Source organism: Topomyia yanbarensis, chromosome 2, assembly GCF_030247195.1.
Source record: "Topomyia yanbarensis strain Yona2022 chromosome 2, ASM3024719v1, whole genome shotgun sequence".
Lineage (NCBI taxonomy): Eukaryota > Metazoa > Arthropoda > Insecta > Diptera > Culicidae > Topomyia > Topomyia yanbarensis.
In genome coordinates this window covers 451,261,896-451,274,034 of record NC_080671.1, presented here as the reverse complement: position 1 = coordinate 451,274,034, position 12,139 = coordinate 451,261,896, and the positions used below count along the sequence as shown (strand labels likewise).

The window sequence follows — 12,139 nt, the reverse complement described above, 5'->3', positions numbered from 1 at the left end:
TAAGCAATGATTAGTTCTCGCGCGCTTCAAACGAACACACGTGCACCCCATCCCGCTACTCAGCACTTGCAAAATGTATGAAAAAAGTATACACAAACAAACAATACTTATAGCCTGTTGGAATCGCTTCTACTCCGCTCAAATCAGATACCGATCCGACACCGAGAGCGAATTTATCATCAAATTGAATCATAAAGATTGCTGCTTTCCATTATTCAATTGGAGGTAATCCGATGCGGGAATGGAAAGTGACCGACAGAAGGAGTCTTGTCTTGCTCTGACACCACGAAAGAACGACAAATTTAAACCTTGTTGATTCAACATTCGAGGAGATTCTTTTTGCGTTCTAGACAGAAGTTCTTTCGTTTGGGGTCCCTTATTATATTACATTGTTGACTAGGTACAATCGACAGTTAATCACTTAGGTTATCGTCAAAATACGTGTCATTGATCGTAGGGAGACCACGGCACACCATGGCGTAGCGGATTCGCTTCGGAAGCCACTTCCGCCGACGGAACAGTGCCATCAGTGATAGTAGATTGTCTTCGCAATGCTCCTCCAGTACGAGATTCGGTTTATTCTGCAGGACTGTGCAAATATTAAAAATTCATATATTGGCCTAGTTTTCAATCTAGCTTGAAGCCGATACTCACCCAGTGTTCCATTTTTGAAAGCTGATGGATCCAAATCGGTAACAGAATATTCACGCATCTTCGGATTACCCGTTGGAATCCAGCCACCAACCAACATTATGGAATAGTAATCGGTGTAGAAATCAGTCAGCACCCACAAAGCACCAACAATTGCGGCGCATTTTGCGATATTGTAGTACAAATGACTTCCAGTCATTTCACTGAATAGTCCTTTGGGAAAGAGTCGTACTGAATCGCAGCCAAACAGAAAGATCAAACTTTTTATGTTGTGTTGAAGAATCGTATCACCATCCATGAACTGGAGACCGCTACCGTGACCGTTGTATCTATAACACTCAAATTGATAATAGAATGTAGGTAGGTGGCACAAACAAACTCAAATTATTACATCATTACATCAGCCTCTTGCAGGATCGTAGAGAGCTCGCCATCCGCTGGAGGCTGATCGACGATCAGTTTGAATTCCGGGTACCACTCTTTATAGAAAGCTTGCAGCCGAGCACTCATTTTTACCAAGCTTTTATCTGAAGAAAAACATTACTACCTCTATTAATATACAACTTTAAAATAAGAAATTTTAGAAATAATCTAGCGATTAAATAGACTTTAAGAATCTAAGAAATTCTTCTAGTACCTACCTGGGTTGATGATATTGTAGCAATTTTTCACTGGAACCCGCAGGTATCCTCGCAAAATATTAGCCTTATGCGCCTCGTACAGTTGCCACAAGATTCGAAATGAACCAAGACGACTGAATTCCTGATTTGTGTTCACTGCTTCCCAGGGGTAACAGTCGACCAGCTCGCCCACAATCATTAGGCACGGATAGCAGTCTAATCTTTGATTCTGGTCGAATTTACGCTCCTTCAAGTCAACGAGAAAATTAAACAACTTCGTCAGCAAACTTTCGTCGCTGCTTGTCATTTTAAAGCAGAAACGATATATCGTCTCCTGATCAATCATATCCAACCGTCTGGCAACTAATGAAATTAGCACCTGATCCCGTTTGCTGCGCTTATTAACAATACAGAAATCCTCTACTCGATTGAAGATCTCTGCCTCCACCTGTTGATCCTTTGACGAGATAAATTTGCCACTAAACAAAACGATCCAAGGACCAAGAAAGGCAGTTAGTCGATCGATTACGTTGGAAATATAAGTTTCCATTTCTTCGTGGCGCAACAGACCTGACTCGCACTCTTCCTGCAAATCTTTTTTTACCTTCACTGGAATCGAGGATACTAGCGAATAAAACTCAAGATCATTTGGAGGATCGATACGAATCATTATAGGTTTGCCGCCCATTATCTCAGAGTTTGGATAAGTAAACAGTACCAGATCGATTGATGTTCTCTCTTGCAACCGTTGCTGGTGTGTCAGAAGATTCCAGCGAGGAGTGTAGGATTTATTAATTTGAAAAATGGTCCATTGCTCCGGGAATAGCAAACATCGTTGATGTATTAAAGGGAAGCCAACGGCTGGATCATAAGGTTTAGATACTGGAGGTGCATCACAGTTGAGCTCTCCAAGTATTGACACGAGCGAACTTTCTGCGAATATACGTTGTTTATTACCGCGCTGAAATAATAATAATAGACCATACTTACCACTTTGCGGTAGCCGGCGACCAGCATTATCAAACTTGTTATGTAGTCCCGTACACAGAGCCTCCGTCGAATAGTAAATTGCATCCGTTTCTCTGCCTGCGCGGTAGGAACGATCCGCTTCGCTAAGTAATCTCGTACTGGATAAAGCAACGTTATGCTTCGTGTGGAGAGGCATTGAACTAGCATGTAAAACTATTAACCTAAGAAATATTAACTAACGTATAAACTGATTTGTACTATTATTCAATGGTTAAGGCACATTCGATGTTCAATTTATTATCGATCGCCAACTGCCCGATCACAAACGACTTTTTATGGTGCGGTAAAATCAAGATGTTGAAATAGAAGGGTAAGAACATTTTGTCGTCGAGCATAATTTTTGAAAACAGCGAAACTTGCTTTTTTCCCAAACAGAGAAAAAGACGCTGACATTCTCGAATTTTTTGTTTTAAATGTTATTTAAAAACCACACCGATTTTTACACCAATTGAACTTTCTATTTCCGTTTAAAAAGAAAAGGCGATGAATTATTTCGTGAGGAAAACAAAACATTTTACACTGCAAAAATTGGTTCAGGTTAGGTCGAGGCCCGAATAGAAATGTACAAAGAGAATAGGGAAAGAGACGAATAGTGTGAAGCCAAAAATACCTTATTGAGCAGACCAATCGTGCAATGTAAATAAACATTACTCATGCCTGAGTTGGAGGAGATAAGTATTGTACTTCTATCAAAAAAGAAATTTGAATTTTCATCATAATTTAGTTCAATCGTGATTGTAAGGTGCATTCTAGAGTATATGTATGAGTAAAAATAAGCTTTAGAATTATTTCATCTCTTTGTTTCGAAATGCACATCGTTTGATAAACAAATCCATCGATCGACATACGGTTTGTTTTCAAAATATCATAGGAGTCATTTAAAGTGCTGCCTATAGAAGCGGTTGCCAAAATTCTAGTGTTGAAATCATCATAAAGGGCGTGTTGCCGTTTTGACTGATTTTCACTCTTCGTCTCTTTCCCTATTCTCTTTGGAAATGTACAGTAACAAAACCATGATTTTCACTGCAAATCAGTAATTTTACAATAATTTACAATAAATTCTACACTGAAAAAAATTAACACGTTAACATCATGTGGAAATCTATTGAATTATTTCAATCCACAAACACATGAAATGCACACGGTTGCCACTTGAATATCCATTCGAGTGTGGGAAATATAATTTTCAAATGAAATTCATGTGAACATGGTGTGAAAAGCACAAATACCATTGACTAAAATTTTCAAATGAATTACACGTGAATACTAGGGGCAGATCACTTATGATGCATTTTTAAAAATCGGCGAAATTAAATGCATTTCTTTCCATAAAAATAGAAATTTGTAATGCATTTTGCGTTGCGTGTAAGACGTCAAAACCCTACAAAAACAGCCCTACGTTCAACAAAACATCGAACAAAGTGGATCAGCGTAGGACGATTGTTAAGTAATCTTTTCTGCGAGGGAGTGCATTGTTTTACTTATAGATTTCATTGGCAGAAGAATCGGTGAAATCAATTGTTTTACATGTAGAAAAGCACTAAATGTTTTTCATGCGAAAGTCATGTGTAAAGTTTATACTTTACGACTCAATAGCATGGCAAATGTTCATAAATATGTCGTATTCGCGTGGAATTTGTTTGAATTTAATTTGAAACACCACATGAAATGCTTTTTATTATATTTTCATGTGAAATTCAAAGGGAAATCATTTCTTTTACTTTTTAACATAGCATATGGTTTTACCGTATCGATTATTTTCAGTGTAGTGTCATCCTACAATACAAAAACAATAAACTTAAACGTTGGTACAGTAAATTTCAATGCAAAATCGACTTTTACAGTAGAAAAGAGGGTGGTTGTGTATCTTAACATTCAAGAAATCGTTTTATTTTCATACATTTATTTTCTCGAAAAAAAGTAAAATTCAATGTGAATTTACTGTATATTTCTTTTTTTGCTGAACAGTAAAATTGATTGTTACATGAAATTTTATTGAGAATCTATTGCGAGAACTCTGCGTCGAACAATGTTGAATCAGTAATAATTATAATACTTATTGTTTCATGATTATTTGTAGGGTCAATGCTATTGTAAAATTCTATTCGGGGGGAACGAGGGCAGCACTACCAGGTTTAAGTGCGTCGTATTGAAAATAACTGCATATTTTAAATGAGATAAAAGTAATTAATGAAAGTACTTAAAACTACTTATGTTGTACTTAATATGATTCCTAATGTAATTAATGTCTTTGTACAAGTACTTAAAGTATTCAAAGTACATAAAGCGGCACTCAAAATATTTTGCGTATTTAAAGTACAAAAGATATGCACTTAAAAACTTTCCGCTACTTCAATTACGGTCAATTTGTCATGTACTTTTTAAATATTGGCGGTACTTAATGTACTTTATGGTACTTAATGCTACTTAAAATAACTAATTACGTACGACTTTTAGCACTGTGTCGCATTGAAGATTTAGTGTTTGCCCCTCGGGTTAGGTATATCGTGAGGAAAACAAACTAATCTCCTTTGGTTTGCATCTGTGGTTATAAATTAGCTGTCAGAAATTTTAATAATTCAGCCAAAATACTCACTAAAGGTGACTTTTCATTAAATGGAACGAGCCTTCGCGATTGGCATATTTACGCAGGAGACATATATAGGGGCGCCACATGCTTGAGGTGGATGTTTTCTCATATGGCCTGAAAATTGGTAGAAAATTTTCGAAGTTTACGTAATTTTTGCATTTTTAAAGAAAACTGATCATATCCGTATAAAAAACTGGAAGTAATGTGGAAGAAAATTAATTTCCTTCAAGATGGAAACAGACTTTTTCCCCAAATAAGGGATACTGTATCGTATTTTTGAATTTTTCTTTCAGAACCGGTATAAAACAACCTCGCAGAAAGTTTTGTATGCTCGAAATGAGAGCTAATTGCTTCCAAAAGTCAACTTATATTCGTTACGCTTTGGTGGGTTGATTAAATTCTTTTAAATAGAACGGTTATGAACCCTAACCTAGCCGTACAGTATTCATATTTTTGAAGATTTCTTATGTTTCACTTGAGTGTATCTACCACAAACTGTTATCATTAACTTCCAAAGCTTTTTCCTTCCCCTCTGAACCCGTTATTCACCATGATTGATGTGTATTTGAGGAAAAATACTCATTGCAAAATCACAGCAGAATAAAAGAAACGGGAATAGAAAGTAAGCTAACTATGCATGTTTTTCTTTTTCAGTGTACACGCAGAAGAATCAGGCCTTTTTGAATCAACAAAACGTTTTAGTTGAATGTAAAATCTGGAACCCGTGGTAAAGTCGGTAAAATGAAATAAATCCTAATTTCTTTTACTTCAGTGTATGAGCGCCATTTTTTTGTCATTGGGCCGAAACTTACAAAGGTTTTCCGCTCGTTTTGTATATCCTCGGTCGAATTAATATTATTACAGAATATGTCTATTGTTTCGTCGCACACTGGTGATTAGAATTGCAGCGAAAGATTTACCGAATTCCTAGTAGTTCAAGGAAAAGGATGGCCAATCAAAAGGACCAGGATGTTGATCTCATCCGCATAACGCATTACATTAATCCGCACAACTTTTGGTTCAAGCATGAATCTGCCTATCTGTTTAATGAGGAGGACCAAAGCTTTCAGATGGAAATTAACGATTTCTGCGAGACGACTTACGGCCGAGGGAACATAAGCACTGGAGTCTACACTCCCAGGCAGAAAGGAGAGCTGGTGGCGGTGTTTTATTTCCAACTATCTCGATGGGTAAGGGCTGAGGTAGATGAAATAATAAAAGAACTGAACGGCCAGGTGCACTGCAACCTGTGGGCTATTGATGAAGGAGTTCCCGTTAAAACGAGCTGCCAATACATAAAACCACTTCCTGACAGATTTGCGTCTACCAAAACCAGTGTGAAACATGGGGGATTAGAGCGAATCTTGCCGGCGGAGTCGGTATGTACACGTCGGTTAATGATAATTTCAATAACAATTCAATGTTTTTTCGTTAGGGCTACAATTATTTGGAAGGTAAAACGGTCACTAAAATGATTCAAGACTGGAGTCCGGGAGTGGTTCGTGTTTTCGAAACATGTATTGAAGAAGCTGTGTCAATCAGATTTTGCGACATTCGACAACATCAGGTTACCGAAATTGATATGTATTTTGGTACAATGAAAATCACGTCCCACCAAAACGTGACCAACAATGCGACAGATCTTCTGAAGAAGGCTGGTGGAGAGATGGTGATGCTGGTGGATCAAGCAGAATTCTACGACAGTGAGCTAACGAATCCGTCGCAATTAAATGTAATAGTTTTAATGAAATTTTGTCTTGCAGAAATGCCTCTTCTACGAACTTTAGATATACGACGATTTGAAGACAATGATCGTAATGAAAGTATGAAGTATTATACAAATACGTTTAGGCCGGAGTATCCCAGCCACTGCGTACCTCGCCAAACAGAGAAATCGCGTTTTCGAAACAATTATATAATTGAACAAGCGCGTGAAAAGTTTCTCGAGTGGGACAAGCGAAATACGGCATCATCGGTTGTAACGACAAACGCCGTGTCCGATTATCTACCGACAAATACGCCAGTATTACCTAATGTGAGCGCAGTTTTGATCTCGAAGAGTAAAGACCGAAAGTCAACAGAGCTTGAGTATTCTAAGCTTGTCAACGAATCGTTTTCAGACGAAGAAGAACCGCCAAAAGTTGAGTTTGAGGTTCCTGTTCAGATTCGACAAGCAAAACCTGCTGAAGCACCCAAAACTATTCCCGATATTCCACACGTTGTTCCAGCCTATCAGCGCCCTCAAAATAGAACATATGATAAAAACGTTTCCGATTTGCTGCCAGCGCTGAACAAAATTAAACTTCGCCGTGCACCCGTTGGAAAACAATCAGCTATGGCAGAAAATACCTTCAATAGTACCAGAGCAACTGTCGGTGCACCTTCGGTACTCAACATAGTCCCGGCGGGTTTCAATCTAGGCAATGTAGACTTTTCAACCGGATCAGTCATACTTGGTGCGGATAGGACAAGCAACATGGATGACGGAAGGAGTATGGCGAATCACTTACACCGCGAATCAAAACAGGCAGTGAACTTTCGGGCAAAACTACGGAAGCATCGAAAGCCACAGCACAGTGCAAATGATCAGGATTCCTCATTTGAGGAAATGATGGTCCGAAAAATGACATTTACTGCAACCAAAGCAGATAACGAAATCGACGAGCAATGGTAAAATGAACCTCGGATGGAACTTATGTTGATTTGTTTTGTTAATCCTCGCGTTGAATTTATATTATTTAATTTTATAATCATTAACAATGGATCAAAAAAATGAACTCCGATACCAAATTAAATTTACTGGTTTGTAAAAAAAAATGCAAAAGCTACCTAATTTGCTTTCGCTTTCAATGGAAATCTAAAATATCAGGAAGTATATAATACAAATAAACGTAAAAGAGAATTTTTCGTCAGTTTTATTAATCTTTTTGCTGTATTTGCCCTAAGGCCTGATTTGTGACGGCATTTATTTACTTTATTTTTTATAATGTTTAGAGAAAGGGAAACAAACGTGTTATTACTCTACCGTAACCAGTCGTCATGTGGGGTAGAGGACAATAAGAAACCCCAAATCTGACCTCACTGAGAATTGGTACAAGAAAATGTTAAGTTACTAATAAACTTAAGCGACGAAATAAAGTCTACGATTTGTTGTACGGAACAGGAACCTACAAGTTACTTGGATTCTAGGGTTCTGAATTCTGTGCGACCAACTATAAAATTGCATATTAAATGCCATAGCCCTGCAGCAACGTAATGCTTACATTAAAAAAAAGGTCTAAGGTTCACCGATTTCTCGCGATTATATTGCCACCTGGTGGTGGGACCACCGGTGATCGTCAATAAATAGAAATGCTATCGTGACCGAATGTATGTTAGACTTCCAGGTTACTCCATCTTGGGCCGACCTCCGGTATTCGCACTACATGTCCAGCCCACTGTAGTGTGCCGTATTTTATAAGCCTTCCAATGTCAGCATGATTGTATATTTGGTATAGTTCGTGGTTCATATGTCTACGCCATTCTCGATTTCCTACTGTGCCGCCGAGTATTGAACGCAAAATTCTTCTCTCAACCAAAACTAGCACTTGATAGTCTGCTTTCTTTAACGCCCATGCCTACAGAGGCCGTACAAAGTAATAGGGAGTATTAGCGATTTGTATAGAGCCAGTTTTATGCGCGTCTGTAGGCTGCGAGGCTAGCTGCCTACGTCAACCATAGAAAGTTCTGTTCGTAGCCGCAACATGCTTTTTACCTCGCGGCTAACATCGACATCACATTTTACTAAGGTTCCAAGATTTATGATTTCGTCGACAACCCTGTCGGTTTCCACGACGGAATCAACGGTATTCTTAAATCGTACTGCCTCGTTCTCTAACAGCTACCATGTACTCTGTCTTGTCAGAGTATACAGTCAGTCCGATTCTCGCAGCCTCTATTTTAAAATGGCGAAAATGCCTCTTCCACTGCTCTACGATCAACTCAACTAGGTTACATTAAAAATTTGACAACTCTTTCAGTTCGTTCGCGGCAGCCACGGCGAATGTACTGAAGTTTTCCGGTTCCTCCCTAGAGCGAAGAAGTCCGTCATCATGACGCACTTTGTGCCGTACGGATACAGCCGAGCGCCTGTATACGATATCCTGGCGCTCCTGAAGGAAGGTGAGAGATCGGAGCGCAAGACGAGTTATGGCCATTCGACAGTTTTTCCAGACCGGCAGGTCCAACAAACGCTGAAGCGGTCCGTGCCTTGGATCGGTAGGTCGGTGCGACCGGCCAGAGGGTAAAAAAATATTTTGCCGACATGTACATCGTCATAAGGAAACGAAAATCGAAGCTGACCGTGTCGGAAGCACAAGCAGCCACTCAAAGACAGCGGCTGAAGGTTGTGATCATGGATGACGAGACGTACCAGTCGCTCGACGGAAATGTCTAATAGGGGTGCGGCTTTTTCACGTCCCCCAGGAAGGAGGTGAGCAGCGCAAAGGAGGTCTTCTTGTTTCAAAGCCTGTGTTCTTTTATCTTTTGCTGTCAACGGGAAGCAGCACAAAACTGGTGAACATGGTGCGTTTGAAGATCACAGTCGTTCCCTCGAACGCCAATACTGTGACGCAACGCAGTTGGTACTATGGAAGCCCTCGTTCCAGCCGCCACAGTCGAGCCCTTGCCACCCACGTTCAGCAGTAGTCCCAGTTCTGTGTGTATGTGTGGATAAGGGGTCTTCCAAGCCGTCATTCACGGCAAGTATACAAAGTGCAACAATACAGCGAATGAACCGTTTCACACTCCTAGGCTCCCCCAGAAGTAATACCGAGAGGTAGTTCCTGGGAGGAATGATGGCGGAGCCCAATGGAGTTTAGTCGGTATTAATGGCAGCCTCACCATTCGAGCCCGACACGCCCCCAGTGCACCCCGTGTGGTAGATTGGACCCTACCAATAGCACGTGTACTGGGCTAGGATGTAAAGGTCTTCTCCATTGTAAAAAAAACACTCTTAGGCTAACTTAACTCCGCTAGCGAATGACGGATCTCAGTAGTAGCATGTCTGTAATAACCTACGTACTTGGAACTATTGAGAACTAGAGCTACAGGTCCAGGAGGATGGTTGTGATGATCTGGGCCGCGGTCACCACGTAAAGCAAAAAAAGGTCATAACCCCAAGTCCAAGGCGTGAAGCGACCCGTTCCGAGGGAAAAGTGATCGAGGGGGTGAAAAAGATGCTCGATCGTTAACGAAGCCTGTGGGGTACGTGGGCAACCCCCACAATAAGTGTCCCTTACCACGTTACTGCGGAGCTCTGGCGTGGCGGACCATTCTTTCTCGCGCGACTCGTGGGATCAATGAGCGACGTGAAAAACAATAAAACCAAACAAGCGGAGGTGCCGAACCCCTTTGCTAAAGGTGGTTTGATGAGGTCTCCCCCCAGTGGGGAGAGTAGTGGAGCGACGGGGGCTGCATCCGACAGCACTAGTGACCCCCCAGCAGTGGTAGAAAATAGCCCTACCAACGCGCTGGACGGGCCACTAACCGCGATGCGTAAAGTGGTGGAGCAGCTCGATACTATAATCGAGTTCACTAACGCGAAGCAAAATATCAGCAAGGAGCTGAAACAGAGCCTGCTGGTGCTCCGGAAGGCTATTCGTGTCGCAAGACGGGAACAGCAGGCTAACGCCAAGAAGGTGGAATGTCGGGAGAAGTTCGACAGAGAAACCCAGACAGTGGCCTCCAAGAGGGAGGGAAGAGAGACATAGGTACCCAGACAGGGGCCTTCCCCTTCTTTGGAGCAGCCAAGTCGTTCGAAGCGGCGGCTGAGTTCCCTTCGAAGGGCAATCGCAAGACGACGTCGAACGCGAAGCGCCCTAGGAAGTCACCAGGCGAGGGTGCAAAAACCAACACCATACGGCGTGTAACCGTCACGGCCAAACGCCGTTTGGTTGAGGTAAACCAGGGCGAAAATGACCCCGCCGGGCAGAGAGAAGGTACCAGCAACTCGGCACAACCGGGGCAGGGGGGCGTAAACCCCTGGACGCTGGTCACCAAGAAGAAGCCGACACCGACACCGGATGCACCGCGGCCCGCCAAGAAGGCCAAGAACAGAGGCGAGGCCTTGTGGTTAAAGACCGACAAGGACAAATATGTCGACGTCCTAAAGTCGATGAGGGCGGCCGAAAGCCTCTCGGCCCTCGGGCAAGACGTGCGCAGCGTGAGACACACCAATACAGCCGAAATGCTTTTGGTGCTGAAGCGAGGCGCACAATCCAGCGCAGTCTATAAGGCCTTGGCCCAAGAGGTCCTGGGTGAAGGCGCCCAGGTGAGGTCGTTAGGGGTGGAAATGACTCTCCAGTGTAAACAACTGGACGAGGTCACGACCGCAGACGATGTCGTCGCAGCCGTTAAGGAACAATGCGAAGTAACAATAGAGCGGGCTTCTGTGCGCTTGTTAGGGTAAAGACAGGAGCAAACTATGTCGTCGCTGCGGCGAGGAGGGGCATAAGGAGCGTGGCTGCAATAAGGCGCATAAATGCCTTATCTGCACCGCTAAGAAGCAAGCCTGTAATCATGCTATGGGTGGACCTTCGTGTCCCTTCGGTGAGGCAAATAAGAAGGAGCCGTGAACGTTACACAGCTAAATCTTAACCATTGTGCAGCAGCCCAACAGCTGTTGTGGCAGTCGGTCTCAGAGTCGAGGACAGATGTCGCCCTCCTAACAGACCCGTACAACATCCCTGCCGGCAACGGCAATTGGGTGTCGGACGGGTCTGGGATGGTAGCAATCTGTACACCGCGACGGTTCCCAGTTCAAGAGGTAATACACTCCTCCGACGAGGGTGTTGCAATAACAATAATAATAATAACGGCAATAATAATAATAATAATAACGGCTAATAATGGCTCCGCTAGCACATTCCATAGAAACGGGGTGGAGGCATGGATTGACGTAGCATTTGCCAGCCCGAGTCTGGTTCCAGGCATGGAATGGAGGGTAGACGAAGGCTACACCCATAGCGATCATTTAGCAATCCGCTTTAGGACCAACTATGGTGTGCAGCATCCGAGGGCGGGAGATCCCTGTCAGGTACGCGGGTGGAAGTCCAATCACTTCGACAGCGAAGCTTTCATCGCGGCCCTGGGACTAGAGGCCAACACCGACAGTTTAAGCGGGGATGCGCTAGTAGCCGTCCTACCACGCGCGTGCGACGCCACTATGCCGAGGAAAACCCTGCCAAGAAACGGCAGATGCCCGGTATAC

The 12,139-nt window shown here is 42.5% G+C and overlaps 2 protein-coding genes across 2 annotated transcripts; one reads left to right on the top strand and one right to left on the bottom strand.

The window, feature by feature from the left end:
• Positions 1-349: 349 nt before the first annotated feature.
• On the bottom strand, positions 350-2,602 carry LOC131685806 (uncharacterized). The gene is made up of 5 exons (XM_058969757.1): positions 2,262-2,602; positions 1,293-2,204; positions 1,043-1,178; positions 655-980; positions 350-589 (listed from the first exon to the last, which is right to left on the bottom strand). Exons 1-5 carry the CDS (start codon positions 2,434-2,436, stop codon positions 414-416), a joined length of 1,725 nt encoding a protein of 574 aa, XP_058825740.1. The 5' UTR covers positions 2,437-2,602; the 3' UTR covers positions 350-413.
• Positions 2,603-5,672: 3,070 nt separating this feature from the next.
• Positions 5,673-7,775, top strand: LOC131685804 (uncharacterized). Its single transcript, XM_058969756.1, has 3 exons — positions 5,673-6,269; positions 6,326-6,593; positions 6,654-7,775. The coding sequence occupies exons 1-3, from the start codon at positions 5,838-5,840 to the stop codon at positions 7,562-7,564; spliced, it is 1,611 nt and encodes a 536-aa protein (XP_058825739.1). The 5' UTR covers positions 5,673-5,837; the 3' UTR covers positions 7,565-7,775.
• Positions 7,776-12,139: the final 4,364 nt, after the last annotated feature.